The 27571-nt window shown below is 35.8% G+C and overlaps 1 protein-coding gene across 2 annotated transcripts in view; it reads left to right on the top strand.

Moving 5' to 3' along the window:
• Positions 1-27571, top strand: part of LOC127976084 (beta/gamma crystallin domain-containing protein 1) — a 41330-nt gene that overhangs the window by 1941 nt on the left and 11818 nt on the right. Inside the window, exons 2-8 of one of the 2 annotated variants that reach the window (XM_052580204.1) lie at positions 13284-13431; positions 18580-19784; positions 20941-25099; positions 26267-26305; positions 26491-26609; positions 26704-26878; positions 27050-27189. In XM_052580204.1, the coding sequence (XP_052436164.1) occupies positions 13284-13431; positions 18580-19784; positions 20941-25099; positions 26267-26305; positions 26491-26609; positions 26704-26878; positions 27050-27189 (5985 nt within the window). Of the gene's footprint in view, positions 1-13283; positions 13432-15314; positions 15684-18579; positions 19785-20940; positions 25100-26266; positions 26306-26490; positions 26610-26703; positions 26879-27049; positions 27190-27571 lie in introns of those variants that run through there. The other variant, XM_052580205.1, reaches the window with a different exon arrangement.

The following is a 27571-nucleotide window of genomic DNA, read 5'->3' as shown; positions in this document are numbered from 1 at the left end:
ATTTATAAGCATTTTGAAAAATGGGGACATGGGTTATGTCCTCATAAGTCACCCTCTCCTTGTAATACCTGTGTCATACCCATGTCATTATACAGAGTCGTGTCCTGATATGTCACAAAAACAAGAACACACACACACACACACAAACAAAATAATCATAAGTTATAAGAATATACTTAAAATGATTTTGAATATACAAAAATATTGTTAATGACAAATAAATATGTACAAAAATGCATTATATTTATTTTCGGATGATTACATTTCATATTCCTAAACAGGCTACATTTATATGACATGTGCCGTGGGAATATCTTATTAGAATAATTGTATCACTTATTTAATGCAGACAATGTGAACTTTTATTCAGTGTTTGTTTAGTGGTTACACGATATTGACATTTTATACATAAGTACCACTGATCTAATTTGTATGTAGTTTATTAGACATGGATTTAAAAATGGTGATATAGTGGACTGCTAGGTCAGATGTGTATAGTTGCATAGTGAAGACAATAGGTGGACATCCTGTACATATTTCAGAACCGTATACCATAACACAGTGGAAAGATAGTATGTCATCTATTTAAGCTCTCACAGCACTGCTGCGTCTGTACTGAGCTGATCAGCCTGTTTGACTCTTGGGTTTTGTTTTAAGATGTGCTACATCACTACTTGCCAAAGGCTAATTACCTTCCATTGAGCCAGTGCTTAAAACACTCTTTATTCCTCCCCAAACAATCCCACAATTCCAGCAAGGCTCCGTCTGTGTTCAACAATCAAGGGTTTGGACACAAAAGCAGGATCTGACAAGAATCAGATTCAGCAGTGTTCATTATAGTCCCACTCTTGATTTATTTTCATCTTGCGTAATCACATTTAAGCTTTGTTTGATTTGATGTAGAGAGCATGTTGTTAAATAGACAAACATGCTTCTGTCTTTTCAAGTGGAAAGATTTAGCTTGACTTGTTTAGCCCTTACCTTTGTCTTACATAGCAGGTTTTTTCCTGCACAAGTTGGATGCTTTTTTAGTTTAACTGACTCACATGTGATTAAGTAGCTAGTACAATAAAGGAATCTTTCATAGAATTTTGTGATCTGTTCTTTCCAGATTACATGTGAATGCAGAAGCTTAAGTTCATCCCAGCTAACTGGATGTTCTCAGAACTTTCGCTAACATTCTGGCAAGGTTCTTTCAAAGTTGTGAGCAGTATTTTTGAAGATCTTTCTGCCATGTTACTATCATTTTCCACTACACTGAATTCTCAATGAGGCTGTTAAACTGAATTTATGATCATACGAATAAACAAAATAATGCTTGGCATCACTGCAGGAAGTAGAAACGGGTTCAGTTGGATCGACGACTTTCAGTCACCAGACTAAATGCTTTTCAATGTATTTTTCTGTTGCACTTGTCGCAGAACCAGTTTAATCCTTAACAAAATAGAAAAGTTTGTTTTGTGTTTAATCTTAAATAAGCATACTGATATAAGTGATATGTCGCCTTACTTTCATAACAGATGATGTAAGAGAGACAAAATAGCAGCCTTATTTGATTTGACTGTAGATTATTACATACATTATTTGTTAAAGGCAAATATTAAAGGAAGTATTGCTGTCCCTGACCACAGCTGAAGAATACTGGCGAGAATTTCCTTCTACCGTAAGCAAGAGTCACAGCTTTCAGAACAAAGAGTATTACAGTATCTTCAAAACACGTGTGTTGTCCACACATATGTCTATTTATAGAGCCAATTATATTTATTACACTGAATTTATGAATTGACAAATGTAATGATTCATCAGCCAATTTGCTCAGTTATTGTTAATTTAACTAGCATCGAGTCAGTGTACAAACAGAACACTTACTATTTCTGTCTTTAGGTTGTAGTCAACAAAGTACAACACACATTTGTAAAGAAGGGATTCATCTTCCAAACACTAAATGAACTAAAAGGCTCTGAAAAAAAATATTTGAGATTGAGGATCACCTGTACAACATAAGCAAATTACGCACATGAAATGAAGAACACATTCACAGTTGGCAACACTAAGTGTTTGAGAATGTAAAGTGGCCCACAGCAGCTTCGTTAGCCTTTTCAGGATATTAAAAAGTCAAGCCAAGCGGTTTAGGATCAAACTTTGTGGAAACACTGATCAGATGGAAATGAGAGCTGCTTAAAGTTGCCTGAGGGCAGGGCGTATGCGTTTGTGAGTGTGTGTGTGTGTGTGTGTGTTGCAGGCAGGTGGGGGTTGAGAAAAATCCAGCTCTTCGTAACGATGACTGATATTGCTGGAAGCTTTGTTGACATGACATAAACTTGCTCAGAGAACTCACGCTGGTTTTACTACTCCTAGATGTAGTGTTTTTATACAGAGGTGATGTTTGCCATTCCCAAACCTAAACCTAATCATCATATAAACCTGTTGATATCAGTAGATTTATATATATCATTTTTAAATAGATTTTGGATGTACCCAAAATGATTGCGAATTCATTTTCGTATTAATTTTTTAGTTGCCGTTGTTTACAGTGTATATTTGAAACAGAGTTTGGCAATAAAAATCTTTGTTGTAAGGGTGATTTGATTTATGAACTGTTTAAATGGGCAAGTTCAGATGTCCTTACAAGTCTGTTTTTGACATGCTTCTCTACATTTGTGAGGCCCTCATGAGAAAAGCCAAACCTCTACAGTGTGTTAAGCAAGAATCCTGCATGGATGGATCTCAGCAGAGTAATTGTTAGCATTGCCAAGATTTCTTCTAAAACTGGCATATATTAGAAAGCCGTGGAGGAGCAGTGACTCACTGTGGTTGGCAAACATCTGGATATGCAACACTGAGAACGGTTTTGTAAAGCAGAAATAAAAGTTTTTTTCCACTCAGAACAGTCATAGATGAGTTTTAAGCATGAACGTTGGTCTTCCTTTTATTTCTCTATATTTCCCCATTGTTCTAGCGCTTGTCTTTAATGATACAATCTTTTTTGCCTGAAGCACCTTTAGAGTATGTGTTTGTATTCAGTTGACACATTTCAGGGGTTCTTTCCAGATTTGGCATGATAAATGACTCGGGTTTCTCCTTTTAATTTACCGCTGCCAAGGAAACAAAAAAAATAAAAAATAAATAAACAACAGTATAGTGCTGACTTTCTTTTTCTTTTTGATGGAATACTTGACTTTTTTTAATGCATCCAAGAAAATATACAATAATATTTTACTGGTAACACTTTAGAAAAAAACTTATTAACATTAAAGAATGTCATACAGTAACACTGAAAACATACTTTTATTCAAAACATATACTTGTATTTATGTTTGATTCAATTGTAAAAAAATATATTAGGTACTATTATGCACACTTTATGGGTGAATAAGGTACTAAAGTGAAAGTGACATGACATACAGCCAAGTATGTTGACCCATGGTGAATTCATGCTCTGCATTTCACCCATCCAAAGTGCACACACACAGAGCAGTGAACACACACACACTGTGAGCACACACCCGGAGCAGTGGGCAGCCATTTATGCTGCGGCACCCGGGGAGCAGTTGGGGGTTCGGTGCCTTGCTCAAGGGCACCTCAGTCTTGGTATTGAAGGTGGAGAGAGCACTGTACAATCACACCCTGAGACTCAACCTCACAACCTTTAGATTATGATTCCAAATGTCTAACCATTAGACAACGACTTCACCCCTAAAGTGAACATATTGAAAAGTTACTGTCCCAGTGACAGGTTTTGTACATTTTCTTCTGAGATTATAAAATGTTACCATTTTATTTTATTGGAGGAAAAAAATCAAACGTACATGCAACCTTTTTATTTTGTTGGCATGCCACTGACAATGAGATGGTTAATGTTTCGATCATAACAGACCACCAGTTCTTCACTTCTGGTATCTGTATATATAATAAGTTGGGGAAAGTGCTGGAGGGTTTCTATCTTGACATTTGCCCCTCTATTTGTCTGAAAAGCTCTTTGTCTTGGGCTGCTCTGCATGTTCCTATAAGCACACAGACTCATACTGCAGGAATGTGCAAAGAGTGATTGGGAAATGACCTAGTGAGCCAGATAAAACAGAAGCTGATTGCTCCTTCACATTGCAGTCTTTATAATAATGCTTTTCATATATTTGTCCATGTCCGATCATCGGCTGTGAGTTAATAAAGGTTCCTAATTTAACCAGGGAAACCAGTTCTGAAGTTGTTCTTTTTCTTTGAATACAGTTTATTATATTACCTGTGACCTTCGAGGGGAATGACTTAAAATCTGATTCATCAGCACCTTTTGTAATAGCAATAATAATAATAAAGGAAGGCTTAAAAGCTGGAAGTTATTATCTCTAACCTCAGCGGGCGACAGTTGACACTATTCACATTGTTTGCAACAATCTTTTTAAAGACAAGAGAAAACAGCTTTGTAAGCTCAGTTGTAATGATGCACCTTTTTATTCTCTGGCATATCATTGACATTAAGTTCTAACTTCTTTTATAATTTGATGCTTTTGCTATTTCAAGTTGATTTATGGTTCTTTTTGTGGTAACTTGCTACTGATATTTTAATCTTGTAATTTCTTCCCTTATCAAGCATATTTGTGTCTTATCTTTATGTGAATATAAGGTTTCTGAAATGACACATTACGTGATCTGTTTAGAGGAATTACATGATCCCTGAGAGGTGTTTCAACCAGTCCAGACACATTTCTCAGAAAATTGACTGAATAAAGCCTCAAAGCTTGTTAGAGGCTCAAATTGTGTTCCAGCTCTGGGGGGTCTAGCCCAAGGGGTTGAAACACAAACAATGGAAATTCAAATCAATATGCATGTTTTTTTCCAGCATAATGTAGCCTAAGTAAAATTGTAGTAGTGATGATTCTCTGTTGAATGTAATCATGCACTGACTCTGACAATTTACAGTGAATAAAAATACCTTCCAGTATGTTAGAAATGCCTTTATTCAGTGCAAAGGTAATTATAGTAATTTAACTACATCTACAATAATAAATCAAGAGATTTGTTAAAAGATTTGTTTCTTTACTGTCATAATGTGAAGATGAGAATCCAATTGTGTCTGTCCCATTCTGTAAATACCTCACAACCTATATTTTGCACTTACTAATTAATCACTGATTAAAGGATTGATAAAAAAAATAGTGGTATCTCAGGGAAGATGTCATTCAAATTTTTCCAAAAGAACCTTAGTGTGAATAACATTTTAATAATATAAAGTACTTTTTGTGGAATGGAAAGGATCAGTGAATGTAAAGGTTCTTGATGGAATCAATGATGCCACTTAAAGAACCATTACTTTAAGAGCATATCAAGGGTGGAAAGCCATTTAGTTTGTTTCATAATTCTGTTCCTGAAAACCCATATTAGGTTATAAACCAAAATAAAATTGTTGTTTTCCATATTCTGAATGTGTTTGGCATGAATGTTGGCATTGTATGTATTTCAGATGCTTTACAAAAAACCTGAGAGAAAATACTCATATTTTCTGTAAGAAATGTATGTCACTTGATTCTCAGATTCATTGTATTGCATTCTATGCAGTTTGCTTTAAATCAGGTTTTATTGGGGATATCAACCCAACATCCTGAGGGGAGACTCAGTGGCATCCATCACATAATGAATTCAAAACCAAAAACTGAAACATTCTAAAAGACACATAATCCCAGGTAGATGAAGGCAGACACAGGGAGACGTGTGTTAACAGGAAAGATACTGAAAGGAATTAGCTTGCGAGGCTTAGGAACTCAAACTACACATATATCTGACATGGTTCAGGCTACTGACTGTTTTTGTACTGTGTGTATGTGAGAGGATTAGTAAGGTAACACAATGACTTTCTTTAAAACTGTGATATGAAAAAGAAGACTGACTGTGGTTTTTGTACTGCGTGTATGTGAGAGGATTAGTAAAGTAGCAGTATGACTTTCTTTTAAGCTATAATTTAAAATGAAAGCGGTCAGAATATCACTGTTAAACAAACAGTGGAACCAGCTGTTGCAAAATGTTTTTCAAGTACCTTGGAGTGCCATATAAAATAATACAATTGCAATATTATATAAATATGTCATAGGTTCGCCCACAGCACAGTCATTAAGACTCAAAACTTTAGTGTTATCATTAATATTACTATAACCAATATCACAACAATTCACCTTTAAACTCATTTATTTTAATGAGACACCTAAACACCTAAACCTACTACCTATATTCCAGAAGTGTCAGTTACATAAATGATCAAATAAGTAATATAGAAATTACTAAATATCATAAGTATTGTAAAAAAAAATTATAAATAAATAAATCATCTAAACTTCTAGCATTATAGGTAAATCTCAAGAATTTTAAGAATTTAAGAATTTACTTAAGAATTTTCTTAGGTAAAATTCTTGAAAAAGTTGTGGCTTCACAACTTACTTAAATGCTAATGGCCTTTTTTTAAACCTTTTCAGTCAGGATTTCATTCATCACATAGCACTGAAACTGCTCTTTTTCGTGTGTTAATGTCATTCTTCTGTCTATGGATTCTGGGTTAATAAACGTCTTGATTCTTCTAGATCTAAGCTCGCATTTTACACAGTCTGCCATGAAATACTCATTTCTTGTGATTCTGATATCGGTATCATTGGTTTAGCTCTTTCCTGGCTCATTTCCTACATCAGCAATAGGAAATATTATGTCACTATACAAGGGTATAAATCTGTCAATGCTCCAGTCTCACAGGGTGTTCCTCAAGGTTAAGTTCTTGGCCTACTTCTGTTTATCATTTATATATGTCCACTTGGTGACATTTTACACCTGTATGGACTTCAGTTTCATTGCTATTCTAATGACATTCAGATTTACCTAACCAGCTCTGATAGGCCATCATTGCCTGACTCATGCATCATGGATATCAAGCAATGGATGTCTTTGAGTTTTCTTAAACTAAATAATAACAAAATGGAAATTCTAATAATTGGCTCAGTTACATCAGTCAGAAGGATGGACCTGTCCTGTGAAATTGATGGGGTTCATGTTAAGACTTCTCATCTGTTTGTAATCTAGGGCTGAACGATTTTGGAAAATAATGTAATTGCGATTTAATGTGCAATTGTTTTCATAGCTCTTTATGTTCTGTATTATTCAACAAAGACAAGCTAAAAAATCATTGTATAATACGACCAACTCAATATTAGATAGATTAAACAGAAATGTTCTTTTCTGTAGGCCAGGCCTATGTCACGATGAAATTAGGTGATGCATGAATTGATATGAGTGACATTTTTATTAAACAACTACAATCACAGTAGTATATTGACTGATTTGTTGAACTTCCAACCTTGGAAGCATGTAATAATTATGACAACATAAAGGACAAATCACACAAACTAAAGTAGATAGCAGAAAAAAACAAATCTGTTGCTTTACCACACTACTTTAGGTAATTCAAAGTTACTGTAATAAACATATGTAAACATGTGGACTGCACTTTTTAAACACTGTTAACTTTAGATCATTCGTTCTCAAACTTTTTTAGTTGTACCATATAATTTCATTAAACATGAAAAATATATGCTTTTTATGTTAATGAACTATGGAATTCTCTACCCCTTACACTTCGAGATATATATTCTTTGTCAACCTTCAAGACTCTTTTTAATATGTATTTTGGATAATATGGCTATATGTGGCCTTATGTGTCTGTCTATGTGGGTGTGTAAATATCTTGAATAGCGTTATGGGCTATGGAGAGGTGCTATATAAATAAAACTTCTACTTCTTCTTAATTATATTATATTATTAAATATTTATGCAAGTTTTTTTATGTACTGTATATCTTTCTTGGTAGCCTTGGTATCAGTAATATCAGGGAGAGTTAACAAATGCTTGGAAAGTATTTCACCAAATACATATTCACTGATGTTATATAATGACATTCTCTTCTTTCCTCTTTTGTTTCTTCTCTCTTTTTCTCTCTCTCCATCCGACGTTCTTTGTCATGGCCTTCATTTGTTTGTGATGACAGGTGAATCAGTTTAGAATCTGTTATGTAAAGAATATCATGGCTGTACATCTGCCACAGAGGACATTTACATTTAACAAGCCTCTTCGCTTCATTACCACAGAAAAATACTTCTGTCTTTGTTACAATAATCATTTAAAAAGAACAATAGATTCAATGTTTTCAAAATAAGGTGTGCAACCAACCAGGCCACATTGTATTAATAACATCACCATATTTAGTGTAACCTTTGAGTGTGTGTGTGGGTGTGTGTAAAATTTATGGTAGCTTCAGATCATTTTATTCAATGGAAGCCCAAGATAAAAACAAGGGTGAGACCTTTTGGTCTTATTACCGCTCTTTAGAAACACAAATCATCCCTATAGTGGCAGGCAGCTCAGCATCTCACATTGTGAAGTGATTCAGAGTTGCCTGTTATGATGCAATGCTTTAATGCGGTTTTCAAAAATATTCTTATGTACACTCTTGCTGATATTCAAGGAAAACAACCACTGTTTAAAATTGTGTTCAAAGTTCTTGCAGCACCTGCCAATACTGAGTGAAATTAATACATTTTTTATTTGATTATTATCATGTTGCCTGGTGTCTTTCCATGCATGGTTTTCCACATCCTGTATCCTGAAATTCAGGAATACACTGGAAGCATTTGACACTCTGTATGCGATGTTTGCTCTGTTTTATGTGATGAAGGGGTGTGGCTCTGATAATACTGTGTGCAACGGCTCATCATGTGTAATTTGTCTCATTCTTGTGTATTCAGTTGTTTTGTCACCTGTACCATGAGGCCAAAAGATGCATCAGATGCGTCTCTGGTCACATCTATTGTTCCTAGTTATATTTAACTATTTGACCTTATTTATTTTAAAGGACAAAATCACCCAACTGAAAATAATTTGTTCACCTTCATGTCTTTCCAAACCAATATTTTTTTCTTTCTTCTGTGTAATACAAATTAAGGAAATAATAATAAATAATAGCGTGTAGTCCATGTAACGAGTGTGAAATGGGATCTGTCATCTAAAATTACAAAAAAGCAACGTAAAACCTGTCATTTAAACGACTTGAATGGCATTGAACACCTTGCATTTTGTTCCTTACACAGAGACATTGTATGGCTTGAAATATATTGTATATATATTGTTCCACAGAAGAAAGAATAGGGTCTAGGTCTGGAACAACTTATGAATAAATAATGACATGGGTGTAATTTTTGGGTGAACTGTCCCTTTAAATGCTCTTTTTAAAGTGTTCTGGATTTGTGCTAGTTGTTAATAAGTATGAAACATTGCAGACTATTGCTTTATTATAAGTGAGTCAGAAATAAGCTGGCTGGTGTTTATTTAGTCATTTTAGACACAACCATAACAGAAGACATAGACAACAAAAGGCACACTCTCTCAGATGATTGTAAACATGAACATAAAATGTGGACCTTGTACACAAAGGCATTGAGTTTCATTGTGTGCACACTCACACACAAAACTCTTTTATACACATGACCTGGACACACACACACTCTTATCTAGCAAAGAAACTGATGCAGCATGTCTATTTTCTATGTCTTTGGGGGTTGGTCAGAAAGCATGTGGATTTGGGTCAGAATGTCAGTGTTATGTAACAGTTAGGTGCGGCCCAGTGCTGCTGACGGAGCAGTGGTCTTAGTGGATATTAGCTCTCACAAATATTTTCTTGCTTGCTTGAAAGTAACCCTAACCCTAGATTTACAGTCCAAGTTTTATTGTTTCAGTGTCCTGTTGGTGAATTATTTTCCTCCAAAGATTTTGAATTATATTAGGTGATCAGAACTGCACTCACCTCAGTTGGAAGTAATTCATCCTTTTTTTTTTTTGTCATCTGTATATTAGTGATAATCTTAAAAAACACCAAAACTGAGCCTGATTTATTTTTGTTTATCTCTATAATAAAAATGTCATCTGTAGAAAATACAGATTCTTTATTGATTTTAAGTTTACATAACAAAAACAACTTGTTATAGCGACACCAACTTATAACATAAACACTCTCTCTCTCTATATATGTATGCATTCAGACAATCAACAGAAAAAAATATTATTATTGTTTAATGAACATTATTAAATTAATCAGTTTAATCAGTTTAAGCTTTAGTAACTTTGTGCTTTTCTCAATTTTTTTTTTATTTTTTTATTTTTTATTTATCTAGCTACATTTTTATCTCAGTTTTGTTTTACTGCCGTTGTCATTTTACTGCAGTATAATTATTATTTCAGTTCATTGCCAAGACAACATTTCTCAATTTTAAGTTTTCAAAGCTTTCCATCTAATATTTTTATTTTATTTAAGCATTATGCCAATTAACAAATATTAATTTTAATAGTTTTAGTTTCACTGGCAGAAAAAATGGAAGAAAGATTGCTAGAGCAGTAATGGAGATTTAACTTTTATATTTGAGCGTGAGACTGAAAAACAGTGCTTGGTTCAAACAGTTCAGTTTGGTTGCAGCATAAACAACATTGGACTATTGTGCACAGAATGGGTTAAAGACACTGTTGGTGTGCACAGAATCATTAGCATAATTCCATAGAAAGCACAACAGATTTCCAGAGATTCAGATGTCTGTCATTCACAAAGCTCTGCCACTCCTGCATTTATTAAATATTTTATCTAAGTGATGAATGATATTATTTATGACAGGGATAAATGCTGACTAGACACAAGTGACATGCTCTGATGTGATTGGGTGGAAGCTCGTTCTATTCATTAATAAGTTATTAACAAAATGATACTTTTAAGGAGGCTTGGGAGTTAGGATGAACAGATCATGTGTTTAATGACACAATCAAAATTTTATACTGTATGTGACAGATCAATACGCATTATATTATAAGTCACACACATTGGAAGCCAGGTGAGTTAGCTGAAGATAAGCTACTGTAGATCAGCAATTTCCTGTCAAGTGAATTTGAGTCAAAGTAACAGATTAGAGTCACAGTCTCGATATTTCAGAATTGTATGAATCTTGTTTTACATTCAGAATCTGTTGTAATGAGTCATCCTAAATGGATTGCTTGTTTACAAAAAAGACAGACAATTGACACTGCTGTTTATCACGTAAACAATAAACAAAATTCAGAATTCACTGAAATGACTCTTTGATATCTGTAAATGACAAAATCTAGAACTGGTTATGGGTTTATTCAAATTAAATATGAAAAGCCACAGGTGTCTCAGGTTGTTTGCTTTAGCATCCATAGCCCTGAGATTACGGCTTCCCTTACTAACACACATGCCAGATCATGTATTTCGGCTTTTGCCCAGAGGGCTCAAACAGTCAGAGAGGAAACAGAAGTTTTAACCCCTTTTCAGCCTTAGCTTACAATATGAAGGATGTCTAACCTAAATAAAATATTATCTTCCTGAAGTCTAACCTTGTGTAGTTTGTCAATGAGGCAGGGCTGTTGGATTGTATATAGAAACCAGAATATTATTAGCTCTTTATCGCATGTGACACCCTAACAGCTTTATTCATGTGAACTCTTTCAATGTGATGAGTCAAGCATGAACACTGGATTGTGGTCAGAACCACCCAGCTGATCAGACAAGCTGCAGGCAGAAGATCTGCGAGGCCCTCGCTTCAGAACCTGTCAAAGAACATTTTTGTGATTTCCGCCGAATGGCATTCAAGTATTGTTCATGCTGTGAAGTGTCTTTATGAAGTCAGCAAGTCACTTGGATAAAATTTGGCAGTTTAATTGCTTTATTTTTTCAAAATTGCTAACAGTCGAATAAAAACATTTAATCTTTAATCATGAATTATTTGATCTTTTTTTTTTTTTTTTGCATAATGAGTCAAAGTGATTCCCAGAGCTTTTTTTCTGTGCCTGTAAGGTGTGCCATATCCCACACAAGATTCATATGGCAAGTGAAAACAAACACTAAAGGAAGAAGAAGAAGGCTATGGCAGACTTGTGCAACTAAGCAAAACTAATCTAAGCCTGCTCCCTGCTGGTTACTAGTTGCAAAAGGTTCAATTGTGCAACAGTGAACTTGCACAATACCTAGAGACCTTTATTCCAGGAGGGAAGCTCATTTGACAACAAGATGACAGTTAATCAGTGAATTTTAATGTAGTGTATAAAGACCCCAATGATTATTCGGTCATTGTAAGCAAATTCTTAATATTGCATTTTAATGAACAGAGTGAACCGGACAAAAATGCAAATGAAAGTTACCCCATGATTTACTCGCACTCAGACAATCCTCTGAATACAATTGGAGTTATATTTAAAAAGTTTCCAGTCTCTTCCAATCTTTATAAAATTTTAAATATGGATATTATCTTACAGAAACACATCGCTTTGTTCAGAAGGCATTTATTAACCCTCCTTAGTGGTGTGGAGCACTTTTTATGATGGATGGACTCACTTTTGTGGGCTTCAAAATCTCAAAACCCATTCACATTTTTTGCTTATATATAACTCTGATCATATTCTCCTGAAAGAATAAAATCATATACACCTAGGGTGGCTTGAGGGTGAGTAAATCATTTTCATTTTTGGGTGAACAATCCCTTTAATATTTATTCTAAACCTGAAAACACAACACCACATTCTTCCAAGATATATTTGCAATACATTCACTTAATTAATTTGAATATTTATTACACAATGTGCTATATTTATATTTATGTATAACCTGTGCCACATTTAATTATTAAAAAAAAAAAACTATATTATCTCACTATTTTAACTTTTTTCTTTTAATTCTTAATTAAATTGTGCAAGTTTGTTTTTCTGTTTACACCACGGAGTAAAACAGGAAAGCAAAAAAAAAAAAAGGTAATTGTAACTTTTTATCTCACAATTCTGAACCTTTTTCTTGCAATTGCAAGATTATAACTGACAATCTGGACTTTTCTTTTCAGAGTTGTGAGTTTATATCACTCAATTCTGAAAAAAAGAGATATGTTATGCACTCATAATTATGAGGAAAAGGTAAAAATTGTTAGATCGCAGTAACGTTTTAATTATTTATTTTATCATTACTTCCATAAAAATGTGACCTGGACATGTTCTTTCCTTATTATACAAAGAGGATTTAGTGGTGAAATTTCTTTTAATTAATAAAAAAAAAAGTATCTGTCAAGATAACATAGAAAAAAAGAATACTTTCTTATACATTCCCCCATATGATCTTTTGTGCTGATACTTTACTTTTCCATTGGAAACTAGGGCATCTGGGAGTGAGTCTTCTTTCAGACTACAGTAACAATTGGATCTCTGTTCTGCAGGAGTTTTGATCAGGTGAGCATCCAAACAGCGGACTATGTGATGACCGACACCTGCCCCACCCCTGTCCGCTCTCGGTCTAGTTCCACGCTAAGCCTGGATCTCGAATCACTTCAAGATCCATCTTCTCCCAAACGCAAACACAGGAAGGTAGGTGGAAATGTTCTGATCCAGGTAACTCTATCTGTCTTTCATCTGTTTGACTGTGGACCATGTGGAGTGGACATGAAATAGACATCACATGGGTGATACACCTTTTATTCCTTAGATAAAATACAGGTATTTAAATTCCTTCACATTTTCATTTCCTGCTAAACAAAAAGAACATACTGATCTTAATTACATCACTAAAGTTTTCTGAAAGGAAGATGAGCTAGACTGGATTTCCTATGCAGAGACTAATTTGCTTTAGCCTTGGGCAGCTGCTGCTCTTCTTTCATCAGAGGATCAGATTACAGCAGTCACAGCTCTCCGTACAACAAGGAAAACACTAACAAACGCTGGATTTGTTTTATGCGGTCCTTTTTTGAATTCTGCACAGTTGGTTTTTGTGGAAAACTCTCACTGGTCGAATCCTGTGTTCTGTTTCTTGTGCTATGGTTTAACTTCATGAAAATATTTGGTAAATAGCAACTGGTGAGAAATCACACTAGATGTGTTAGATATACTTTTTTACAATCATTTTGTTTATAACAAAAAAGTTAAATGTTATTGAAATAAGTATTTATCAGGTTATTTGTATTTATTTGACAGATGACCTGATCTGTTTCAGTTCCATTCATGATGTAAACTCCTTAAGAAGCCTCCAGAGGACAGCACATGCTTAACAACTGAGTGAACATCAGCTTAAAAAACTAGTACTAGTACTGTCTTTACCACAATAAACAGACATTTACAATTATAATTGAATATTTATAATAATTTATTTAATAATTACAAATTATATATGTAATATGTGTTAACGTAAAAAAATATAATAATTAAAGATTATACATATCATCTCAAAATCCTTTTATAAATTAGCAATATCGTTATACAAATATATACATTTTTACTTAATTTATATTTTTTGAATTCAAAAATGCTTTCTGTGGGAATTGCATAGTCCACTTTAGTCACATTGCTCATTAACTAAGCAATAGATCTTAAATGTTGGGTGTTTTTACTAAAGATTTCCATAACGACAGTTAAAATGAATTATACTGTTCAGTTTGACCTTCGGAGTTGACCGAAAGCTAAAGTCAAAGTCACACAATAGTTACATCAAACAAAGTTCTCAATAGCAGTCTCAAGGAGGGCTGGTCTTTCTGTTGTCCATAACAAAGAAAACTTCAAGGTTTTATTTCTCTTTGAATAACCATATGATGCCAAACAAAGAACACACCTTCCCTTTTTTGAAATATATTAGCAATAACTTATACTTATGGTTTATGTTTCTTGCTATTAAGAAAATGTTTTCCAGCAAGATATATATTTTTAAATGAATATTCATTTAGTATTATGTTTCAGTACATTACTCAAGGCACAGTGACTATAGAGCAAGATTGTGATCAACCAGACTGTTAAATTAACGGCTTACACATACTTGGGACTGAACATGCAATTAAATGTAATACTGATACATCAGAAATTTGATTTATTTTATTCACTGTCAGCACTGGTGATATACATAAGTAAAAGAAGAAAGTTGACAATTGCAATACAGAATGAGATCAAATGTAATCAGTAAAGTAATTAACTGTTATATCAGGTATTTTTATTAATATTAAAACAATATCTTTTTATATTCATCTTCTAATTTATAAACTAATTAGACATGACATAATAAAGTTAGCCTACTTAATAATAAAATATAATTCTTATAAGAAAATGTCATAATAATAATAATAATAATACTATAACATATGATTATTATTATAAGTGTTATTATTTGGCCTTATTAATGTCCAGTAGTCTGTGGGGAGAGCCACGCTGGATTGAGAGGAAGGGTGTGGCGTTTAGTTGGATGTGGTCGATTTTCATACATTGACTTGTGGATGAATAATGTTGTTTAACTTTGAGTTGCACAACAGCTCTAAAGTGAGCTCGCTCGTCTGTGGCAAAACCTGCAATGCTCCTGGACCGGCGCCACCAAAGTAAACAGAACATGATTTCGACTTCAAAAAGTTTTGACATTTTTCCGGCTCGTGCAGTTTGCGACTGGACAGCGACTGAATGAGCTCACGATCTGAAGGTCGATTGTAATCGAGGACCGAGCTGGACTAATACACGATCGTCTATGTGTTTCTTTTGTTTTTATTTCTGTGAACTTTGGACTGCTTACTGCTTGTGTCCTGATTTTGGTACATATGTAAAACAATAAGCGAGACTGACTCGATCCTTATTTACAGCTGGATAAAATGGTAAGGAGAATGATATTTTATAATATGTTGAAGGAAATCGTGTGTGTGTCTGTGTTTTCACAGATTTTTGGCGCTTTGCAGAGTACTTTTTGACTTTGTCTCAAAACATAGTGAGCTGCCTACCTAGACAAGTACGTTTTGGAGTCACATGCGCGCTCAATTTTTCCAGAAGTGCTGTTTGGACCTTCATGCGCGCTGAGCTGAGTCGGAACCTGTACATTTAAAACAGTTCATAATATAACCATGTTTAAACGTTAGGAACACGTTAATTATGATACCCAAAGTGCTGTCTATGTAGGCAGCACTCGGTTTTGAGACATCGTCTTTGTCCTAGTTTGGGATAGTTGCACTTCTTTTGAAGAGGTAGCCTATGTTTGTAAGAACTGATTCAATAGGATTCAATGATTCTGCTTTTAAACGTACCGAAGTCACATACCGGTTTATTTTTTTAATAAATGTTTTAATGCCCTCGTTTTATATGTTGCAGCCATGATTTAAAAAAAAAATAAGCAATGTAGCAGACAACAATACAAGTAATTTACCCTGCTCAGCTGAAAACGTTTCTATGCGTGTAGATTCGACAGGCAGTGGATTAATTGGGATTTGATATGTGGTGGGGGCTCTATGGTTTGGGGCTTATATATATTTATATAAACTATTAGTTGTGATTAATTGCATCCAAAATAAAGTTTTTGCTTGCGTAATATATGTGTGTGTACTGTGTATATTTATTAAGCATATATAAATACACACACATGCAGTATTTAGACAATATTTACATCTATATATTTAGATCTTTTATATATCAATATATTTAATATGGAAATATATATTTTTCTTAAATATATAGGCTACATGCATTTGTGTGTGTTTATATATATATATATATATATATATATATATATATACATAAATATACACAGTATGTATACAGTATGGATGTGATTAATCATTTGACACCACTAAAATATAATAATTATTCTGAAGCAATATTCCTATCAGTTTTCTGTCAGTTTATTTTAATGTCTAATCCAAGTGCATCTTTTACCTTTATTGAGGGGATTTTCTCTCCTCCTACTTCATCTTTCATTTCAAATTCTTACATTTAATCTATCATTTAATTATAATGTGATTATTGTTATCTCTACGTTATCAAATTAAATCATTTACACTGAAAATTTTTTTAATTGCATTGAATGTTGTTATGATATTGTTTTAAATATTTTTTTGGAATATACAAACAAGAAATGACGGTGGAAATTATATTTGTTTTACTAAATTAAAGCGCCAGTAGGTGCCAGTAGTGAGTGTTTAACGAGTGTCACTGATTTGTTTACTCAAGCGACTCGTTTAAACAGCTGAGTTGATTCATCAGATGTTTACGCATCGGCTTATGAAACTTTGACTCAACCGATTCGTTCAGAGCACGGAATCATTCAGCAATGAATCGGTTGGTTGCTGTGAGATGCGCTGATTCCATTTTTAGTGAGGCTCCGTTCGATCTGATTCAGTTCGTTTTGTGAATGAATCGTTCAGTCTTTTTTTGTGAACCGATTCACTAAAAGGTATCGACTCTAAAGAATGATTCGTTCAGGATTCGGACATCTCTAAAGTTATTAGGTGGAGGTAAAGACAGGGAGGAACGTGTTTCAGAGAGAACTGCTCCGTAGGGGAAAGTATCATTTATTATTAACGGAGAATTGGCCAGGTATGAGTTTAGTCATTTCACCTCGGGTGCTCCGAGGTTTTTTTTTATATGCACTTTTTTTTCATAACGTATAACTGCCGCTGGTGTATGGAATTTATGTTCCTGTCAACGTGGCGCTGCTAATACTTATGTTTATGTATCCGATAGATGGGTCAGATGCTCCCTTACATTTTACTAGTAAAAATGACTAAAACAATGTATTTCAGTACACACTTTTTTCAGCCATTATATTTTGTTAAGTTTGATTTAAAATAGATCTTAAGTAGAATATTTAGAATTTTCATTGTCACTTAAAAATGACTGATGCAGTGGTACTACCAAGTTCTCACATTTTGTTGGATATAATATTATCAAGATGTAAGAGTGATGTTTCAGTTGCACCGTTATGAATCTGAAAGCTATATAATGTCTGATTAGGGTTCTGTGCTGACTTGAATAACGTTAATCTGGAAGATTTAAGAAGTGCTTCCTCTTGTTCTCAGGTGACTATGTTCTTGTACATCATTAGTTCTCTTGAGTGCTCGCCAAGTCTGGGCTGGTCTCACTTTAAGATTTTGAAATCCATGAATTGTCTTTAAAGAGGATGTTTTAGGACTTGTCTCAAGTTGTCCTGAGATATTTTACATAATTTCTTGAATAATTGTGTCACTATCTTATGTTGAATACCTTAATGCTATAACTAAGGTTATGCAAATTGTAATCTCATTAAATGTAATCATGTATAACTTAACATGAAACAGTAAGGTAGCTGTGTGGTCTAGATTGAGTCATGCAGGAAGTTCTGTTCACACGTGGGGGAAATAAACATCAGTTACCATAGATACTTTGGTTATCTATTGGTAAATAAAGATAAACATCCAATTACAAAGCAGAATACATCAGCAAGAATGCAAGAGAATATGTTGGAAATACAAGTAATGCAGAGGCTCTTTGCATCTTCTTAAAGTGCAAATAGTAAATCAGTTCATGTCATAAGATGATTCTGAAATATAGAAATACACTGAACTTTTTTTGTTTATTGTCCTCTGAATCTTTTATCATAATTTAGCCAGTGGAACTAAAATAAAAAAAGCTAGCATTAACCCCTTCAACACAGCCACAAGTGCTCAAGTTTAATAAGAGTTTTATAATTGATATCTGTATTTATTGAGGTCTTCTTACCTGTTTTTCTCATTCTTCTTGTTCCAGAGTTCTGAGGAGAAGAGTGGAGTTTTTAACCGCATTGGAAGCTTTTTCAACCGGAAGAAAAAAAGCAGAACCGCATCGGATGACAGGGATGAAAATTTGTCACCGGAGGCAAACAGCCCACCCAGGTCCTCAGAATCCAAGGAACTGAGACAGACTCAACACAAAGATATCGACGACTCTGTGTTTGGGCCGGAGAATAGAAGTCCCAGTGTGTGTAGCATAGCCTCCAATGTTGCAGATGGAGGAGACCTGCCTTTTGCTGACAGCGGCAGCAGCGGACGAGGAAGCGTAAAAGAGGTGGAAGTGTTCAAGGTGAGCAGGGTTGAAACCTCCAGCGACAAGAAGACAGAGAATCTGGTGAAAGAGGTGAAAAAGAAGCTCAAGGTGTACCTGGAAGAGACAACAGATCTTACAATAAAGAAATGTGCAGACGGCCCTATACACACTCCTGACACGCCAAAGTCACCCGCGGTCTCAAGCGGGACAGAGAGTAAAAAGACAGTTTTGAAAACTACCATCACAGGTGGTGGGAATTACACAGCGTTGGTTGGGGTGACTCTGGGATCACAGTCCAGAAACTCATCATCCTCTGACATTCAGCCTGGAGAACCGACAGAAACAGAAAGCATGGGGAAGAAAAACAGCGCCAAACGAAAATCACGTAAAATAAGTAATCAAGAAAGCAATAATGAGCTTCTTGCCCCAACGAACACCACTTCTCCTGAGGCAGAGGAGAGGTCAGTGCAATCATCTGCCTCACCTGGTCAAGTACACAGAGCCGTGTGGGCGGAAACTCACCTGACAGAGGAGGAGAGTGAGAGCTCAATTACTGACTCACTCTCTTCTACAGAACCTGCTCCGGCCAGCCCAGTCGAGAGTTATTCTGCCCTCAGCGCAGCTCCTAGCAACACTCCTGCTCCTTCTCAAGCTGCGGAGCAAGCCATCTTCACCTTACATGCTCCAAAGGACAGCACTGACCCACCAGAGGAAACTCCCGACAGCCTTGTTCCTAAACGCCTGCATGCTGACAGCAATGAAGAGAAAAGCAGAAGCTTGAAACTGTCGATGAGTGACAAAGTCTTTGCTAAAAGAGTGTTTGTTGGTTCACAATCAAGCCTAGACGGGGAAGAACAAGCAGACCCAGAGACTCAAAGTGAGACTGATTTGGATTTAACCCAGAATGTACAGCAGGTTAAGGTGAAAATGTAAGTAATCCTGTGTTGTGTTTCTGCGTCTGTGTTGGGTTACTGAGCAGCGAGGCCTTTGTTCAGTCTATACAGTGCAGATTACTATGTGCAATATGATACTTGGGTTCCCATGATTTTGAGTATGAGACGAAAAGTGACTCTTAAGATCTTTCCATAGATTAAGGTTTCTGTTGTATATATAGTATATTGTTCAAAGCATTGGAGTCGGTAAGATTTAAAAAATGTTTTTGAAAGAAGTCAGTTATTCTCAATAAACCTGTGTTTATTTAATCAAAAAATACAGTAAAAACAGTAAAATTGTGAAATACTTGAACCATATAAAATAATTGTTATTGTGTTTAAATACATTTCAAAATGTAATTTATTCCTGTGATGGCAAAGCTGAATGTTCAGCAGCCATTCAGAATCCAGTCTTTAGGGTCACATGATCCTTTAGAAAACATTCTGATAGTATGATTTCGTGCTCAAGTTAATAAATAAATATTATATAAAAAATATATACATGTTGAAAATGGTTGGGCAGCTTAATATTTTGTGGAAACCATGATATGTGAAAGAATGAAACTAACCATTAATGAGGGTTGCCTAATGTTGAAATACTGCTGTCTCAGTGTAATATGATTTTATTATCTTGTTCATCATCATATCATCATGTAAAGCTGCTTAAAGTTAATTACCACCTGTACAGTGGAAATTAAGTAATCACTTCAGTTTCTATAGCAGATTCTATAATTGTGTTATTTCCTTTTGTATGATTTGATCTTTACTTAGCACAGAATGAATTTACCTGAATAACTCTGTGCAAGTTCACATGAGATTAATCAGACCTTTTTAGCTGAGTAATAGAAAAAAGGTCTACACAATTAATTGATATGTCACGGATAAAAGTTTAAGCTGTTTAAGTCGTGGACAGTGATGATGTCAAGATTAGAAATGCGGTCAAACAAGTTCACAAGAAGTGATCAGAAATAATTTGAGCTCTTCAACAGGAAATATGCATCTATGGGATGGTTTGCATATGGGGTGTTGTGTGTTTTTACACGCTTGAAGAATTCTAATTATTTCTCATTAATGTGATGCATGCTGAAAGCATATGAATGCGTGGATCCTCCTTGTCTCTTAACATTGCTGTTGCTTTTATGTCTTTCCACAGATTACCAAACCCTAAAAGTGTAAACGTCAAGCAGTCTAACCGACAGACAAACGAGTCAGTAGGAGATTGTGCTGTTTTTGTCCAAGAGCAGCCTCTTGATGTGGATGTAGATCGCCCCTCTGAACATTCATCAGAAAACAAAGACGCTACAGACTCTGGGGAGGAATTGGATTTGCCAGACATGCCAATTAATAAAATAACACTGAACACTGTGATGAGTAGTCATCAAAACTCATCTATGCCATCCAGACGTACAGACAGAGCCACCAGTGGACCAAATGGGGGAATTAAAGTAAAGAGCCCTCCACCACAAGTTGCCCCTAAAACAAAAGCTGTAATGTCTCGCATTAAAAGCCTCTCTGAGGCATCAAAGATTGAAGTGCTTCCAGTACGGAGGATTTCACAGAAGCAGACAGATCAAAAAGAGATTAAATCACCAACAGAAAAGGACCAGTCTGTTACACTTAATAAACCAAATGAAATCAAGACCGGAATTCCCAAGAAAGCCACACCAGAGGTTCAAACAAAACCAAAGAAAGTGGTGGAGGTTGTTACAGTGTATAGTGTTTCTACAGAAGCTGAAAGACAGAGGTCCACCAAATGTCAGAATGAAGAAACATCAATAAGTCCAGAGCGGAAAATTTCACTGACTAAGAAATCAGAAGAGAAGGATGTTTTGGATGCCTCACCAACGACAAAAACTTCTCAACCCACTAAAGAACAGGTCAATCTTTCAAAGACTAAAAGAGAAAGAAGTAAAGAACTAAAACATTCCCTGTCTTTGGATAAATCCCCATCTTCCCCATCTTCATTGGAGAATTCTGGTTCAACAAAACTTAACACTGAATTCAAAACATTTAAAGATATCCAAAAGTCAAAAACACAACCGACAGCTGCCACTGACAGAAGTCCAACATCAAAAAGTAGTTTTTCCTATTCAAAGAGTAAATTCAAATTAGGTGACACTAGCAACAAAAGTGAGACAAAACTTTCTTCCTCAGCACCTGGCACTGACACGTCAGATAAGAATATTGAAAAGGAGAAGCCAGTGAATGAAACCCAGCTGAGCGGGCCAAAGAGTCCAAAGAAATTCATGACTGATGTGTCACCAACAGGAAGGAAGATGCCTCGAACGACGTCATCGAGCCTTCAGAAACAGCCCTCAGATAGAGAGGTTGCCCAAGGAGAGAGTGAGTCACATGAACCAGCCTCACTGCCACTTACCAAGCCAGAGAGAAATGAGTCATCACCGGTTAACGGTCCTGTTGCTGATGGCAAATCTTCCAAATGTGATCAAGCCACTGGGAATGCTGTGGACAGGGTATCGCCAGAGCTCAAATTGAAAAGTCCTGTTAAGGAGGTGGATGATTTACAGTCACATCTCAAAAGTTCCACTAAACTCAAACCCAAGAAAGATTTTAGGAAGGCAGAGCCAGCTGCAGCTTCAGATTCAAAAACAGACAAAGGTGAGAAAACAAAAAATTTGTCTGTCACACCCACAGCTGCTTTGAAATCTGACAAAGAAGATATTTCCAAGCAAACAAAAGCCATTTCTGAAAGTGAAAATTGTGTTGCTGCAGAGACCAAAGTCACTCCAGATGTGCCACTTTTAGAAAACAAAAATTTACAAAACAGTCGACTGACAGAATCAAATCTATCAGTTTCATCAGACCCACATGCACAAGTTGCATCAGATAAACAGGCAGATATTACTAAGCCAGTTGAAATTTCTACAGCATCCAAGACGGCTAAACAATCAAAAGCCTCTTCTGAAACAAATGGTGAGAAATCTGGTGCTGCTGAGAAAGTCACACTGGAAGTGTCTTCAGAAAAGAAAGATTTGAACTCAGAAAAGCAGACAGAGTCAGATCCATCAGTTTCACCAATCCTACATGTCCAAGATGTACCAAATAAGAAGTCAGTCAAAGAAAAGCCACTTACTGGATTCAAGATAGAGAAATGTGGCTCTTTCAAGGAAAATGAAATTTCTTCAGTACCTGTGACGGACCAATACAGAACCAGTGATCTTAGCACTCAAAATATTGGTAAACAATCAAAAGTCTCTTCAGAAACGGAGGGTGAAAAATTTGGTGCTGCTGAAAACACGGTCAAATTAGATGTGTCGCTTTCAGAAAACCAAAATTTGCAATCCATAAAACCACAGACTGAATCAAATATACCAGAGTCACATGTCCAAATTACGCCAAATAAGCAGTCAGATGTTGACCCAGACAAGAAAGCGATGTGCTCCCTGTCTAAGGCAGATGAAATTTCTGAAATTCCAAAGACAGCCAAACAATCAAAAGCCTCTTTTGAAACGAAGGATGAAAAATCAGGGGATACTGAATCCAAATTGAAACTGGATGTGTTGCTTTCAGAAAAGAGCGATTCACACTCAGAAAAACAAAAGACAGTGACAGATTTACCAGTTTCAACAGAATTGCATGTGCAGCATGCTTCTAATAAACTGCCAGATGTTGTTAAAGAGAAGTCCCATGTTGGGTTTGAGACAACCTGTAATCTGAGTGGTCAAGATAAAGAGAAGTCTCGCTCTTGTGAGGAACAATTCAGTCAAGTAATTTCAGAGGACTCATCTGAAACAACCCAGAAGACTGAGACCAAAAAGCTCAGTGTGGAAAATGCTATGAATTCAGATTTAAAACAATCAAAATCAACTACAAAACAAGATGAAAAGGTTAAAAGTGAAGAAGAAAGTGGCAAACACAAAGTATTAGAGAAGCAACTGGTTCAGTCTGGAGACTCACATAAAACAAACCCAGAGTGTGTCAAACAGAATGAATTAAATAAATTGAAGCAAGTTGATAAGACACCAGTAACAGTGATCACGGCTCCAGAGGCTGCTTCTAAACCCATTCAAAAAGGTGAGCAGACTTTAGATCAGCAACATACATCAGTTAAAATAACAGATAAACTGACTTCCAAAGTGGACAGAAAATGTGAAGTCCAAATTAAAAATACAGAGTCCAACCTGAAAGTCAAGGATCTTCCAAAGCCTCATGATAAAATAACAACTACTAACTTTCAAAAGCCGAAGCCATCAACTGAACAAAGTGTTCATCAGTTTATTTCTCAGAATCTTCCTTTGGACCCCAAAAGCCTCTCACAAAATAGCAAAGCACCATCTAGTTGGTTAGACGTGGACCGAAGTTTTGAGAAGAAGAAAACAGAGAGACGTTTGGATTGTTCTGCAAGTGATGACAATCTGCTTGACACTTCGGATGACTTTGATGATTTCATTCGTAACATCAAGGAGAACTGCTCCCCTTTCTCTTTGCCACCAAGAAAACATGGGCAGAACAAAATGCCGTCACCTCCTTTTGCCATGCCTGCCATTAAAGAAGATCACTTTGAGAAGATATTTGACCCAGAACAGTTCCAGTTTGGGACAAGAAAAGCTGCAGGACCTAAAGACCCCTCTCCAGCCATGATGATCAAGAAGAAAAATGAAGAGGCAAAAACCAACCCACTGCCCAAACGTTCTGAGGACAGCCTTCTTTATAAAAGTCTCTCCTCTAGACGGGAACAAGCCCAAGCTAAAAAGGTCACAGTCACTGACGAGAAAACTGTTGGAGAAAAACAGAACACTGAGGGCTCTGGAAAAGTGTCCTCAAGATTGGAAAGAATGTCAATCATCTCAAACCTTGTGAAATCCCCAAACACAGCAAGAAAAGCCCGAACTGAACCAAGCTCTCTCATTGATGGCATTCAGTCACCCATAACACCACCCCCAGAGGCGTTGCCAACCTCAGGAGATCGAAAGGACATACTGCTGTCCCATGCTGTCACCTCTGCAAAAGAGGGGCTTGGTGATTTGCCAGATTCTGGCAGTGTAAAAGCAGGACCTGGTGATTCAGTAAAGAGCCCTTCCACACCTCCAGCTCTTCCAAGTTTCTCAGAAGTCAAGCTGCCTGACTTTTTGGAGAAGTACATGAATAAAGGGAAAGATGCAAACACCATGAGCCAGCAAAAGCCTGACACTGGCTCTGTCCCTGTCCCTGCATTGGATTTGAATCTCACTTCCAATAAATTTAACTCAAGCATGGGACTGCAAGGCATATCAGGATTAACATCTCCATCCAGCATCACTCCGCAGATTCCACTGCCCACACCCACCAGTCTTTCACCAACATACGCAGAGGTAAGAAAGATATGATTAAAAATGGACATCAGATGCAAAATCCACTTATACATAGAGAATATAATTGTCTTAGCAGTGTGTGGATAGGACCACTCTACAATGATAAAATCCATTCACTCCTTTTTTATAATCTCCAAATAACCTAAACAGTTTCAATCATCGAGCCATTATGATTTTCTGAGCAGTATGGCGTCAAGGATTTTGCCGACATTTCATGAAGACACTAAAGAATCATGCCAACTTTTGGAAAATGAGTATTCAATGCCCCCTATAATACCAAATGTCTATTGTTTCATGAAATCTTATATGAATAATGAGAGTAATAAAGCCCCAAAATTAGTATTTTTTTATATAATTTTTTTTAGTTTGTTTTAGGTAATTGGCTAAAAGTACAAGTATTAGTTTTCAAAGCTTACATTTACTCAATTACCAAGTTTTAAGGAAAATAGACCTTCAAAGTACAGAATACATACCTGTACTTCATTGTGACATATATCTGTCATCTTAATAAAAAATGTTTCTGTCTGTCTTTCTGAGATTAGATCAGATCAGATCACATTCCAGTGTAACTGTAAACCTCCTTTTGGCTATCAAATGTAGTCATTCTGGTCATGAGTTATTTCATGTTCCACTAAACTACAGATTCTTTGAACATTTTTTTACTTTTTATTTTAATAACACTTTTCACTTAAGTATGTTTCTGCTAGATTTTGACACCTTTGTACCTTTACCTTTGTACATTTACCTTACACCTACAAACCTTATTTATTTATTATTTTCATTATATAATGGTAGTATAATGAACAGCATGTGCTACACTAATGCTTAAAAGTGCACAAAAGCCTCTATAGTTATTTTTTCACAGGGCTGTAGGGCAGGCTTGCTTCACCTTTGAAACTACTTATGTTGTCTGTACCTGCCTGTTCCTTTATCAGTGAAAATTTTGTCAGTCTTGTCTTTAAGACACAAGAGGAATGTTAAGCCCTGTAGGCTTCAGTTTGTTTTTATAGGTACCACTGATCATAGAACCATGGTGAGCTGTGCTGTTTTTGAATCAAAGGTCCAGTCAGTGTCTCAAAGTAGTTTAGAAAATGTTATCAATGTTCATGTTAAAAAGTTTATAATGAAAGTAATGTTTGAATATTAACTTGAGTTTTTGATTTCCAGACACCAGGTGTCCGAAGCTTCCACAGACGTCCTGGAAAGGTATTACAAATCTGAAGATAACATTCTATGCAAAATCATTTACTATACTTTTATTTAGTATGAATTTTAGTACAGCCAGTTTACTGTTACTTTCCAGTTAATTATCCACTTTTACAGTGCTTCAAATAAGAAAGGAAAAAAGTTTAACACATTTATGGAGAGTGTTTCAATATTATTGCTTGCAGATTGTGATATACCAACAACATCATTTCGGAGGAGAGGCATATGAGGTGTTCAGAGACATAGAGGATGCCACCTCCATAAACCTCTCTCCACTCATTTCCATTAAGGTCGTTAGAGGATGGTAAGAACAGTCACTTCAAATCAACGTGTCACAAATCCTATGATATTTTTTATGTGCAAGGTTACTAATGTTAATGTTTGTCTTGTCCTGTTAGCTGGCTGCTGTATGAAAAGCCAGGTTTCCAGGGACGGTCCATAGCTCTGGAGGAGGGGCCAGCAGAGATAGCAAATGAGTGGGCGGAGACAGAGCCCAGTGGGGAACTGGGGCCCAACGGCCTGCCACTCCCAACCACACCCATGGTTATAGGCTCCATTAGGCTTGCATTAAGGGTGAGAATCATGAGTCACATAGATCAACGCTTGACCTCAGAACTCTGATCATTGAGTCAAATTACCCAAAGAATCTCTTAAATACAAAATAAATCAATAAAATGCATTACCATTGAACCGCTAGCATGTATGCTTGCTCTTTGATAACTTGCTCTAGTATTTTTCTCTCAGGACTACAGCACACCAAAAATCGACCTGTTCACAGAGCTGAATGGTATGGGCCGAATGTCTTCATTCTGTGATGACACCATAGAGACCTGTTCATTTGGTATTCCTCAGAATACTGGGTCCATTAAGGTTCACAGTGGAGTGTAAGTGAATTTACATGAATGCTTACGCCCAATATGGGATCTGACAGTGAAGTGAAAACTTGGTTGTGTAACATAATATGTTAACAGTTATTTGAAATTTCTCAACTTGATGATGATTTTTTGACCCAGAGATAAAAAAAAATTACATTACTATATACAATACTAAAGTTTGGGGTAAAATTGTATACATTTTTATCAAAGCACATTCTCTTGTGCTCCCAAAGGCTACATTTATAGTTATGCAAAAAATAGTTATACTGTGAAATATTGTTACACTTTAATACAGGGCACTATGGAATACTTGATTCTGATTGGTCAGTCGCGACATTCCGAGGTATGTTATCCCTCGTTAACAACCGGTAAAAGCTGATAACACAGGCTC

The sequence above is a fragment of the Carassius gibelio genome, chromosome B17 (assembly GCF_023724105.1).
Source record: "Carassius gibelio isolate Cgi1373 ecotype wild population from Czech Republic chromosome B17, carGib1.2-hapl.c, whole genome shotgun sequence".
In the NCBI taxonomy this organism is placed as follows: Eukaryota; Metazoa; Chordata; class Actinopteri; order Cypriniformes; family Cyprinidae; genus Carassius; species Carassius gibelio.
Note: the sequence above shows the minus strand (reverse complement) of the source record. Positions and strands in the feature narration are given on the sequence as shown.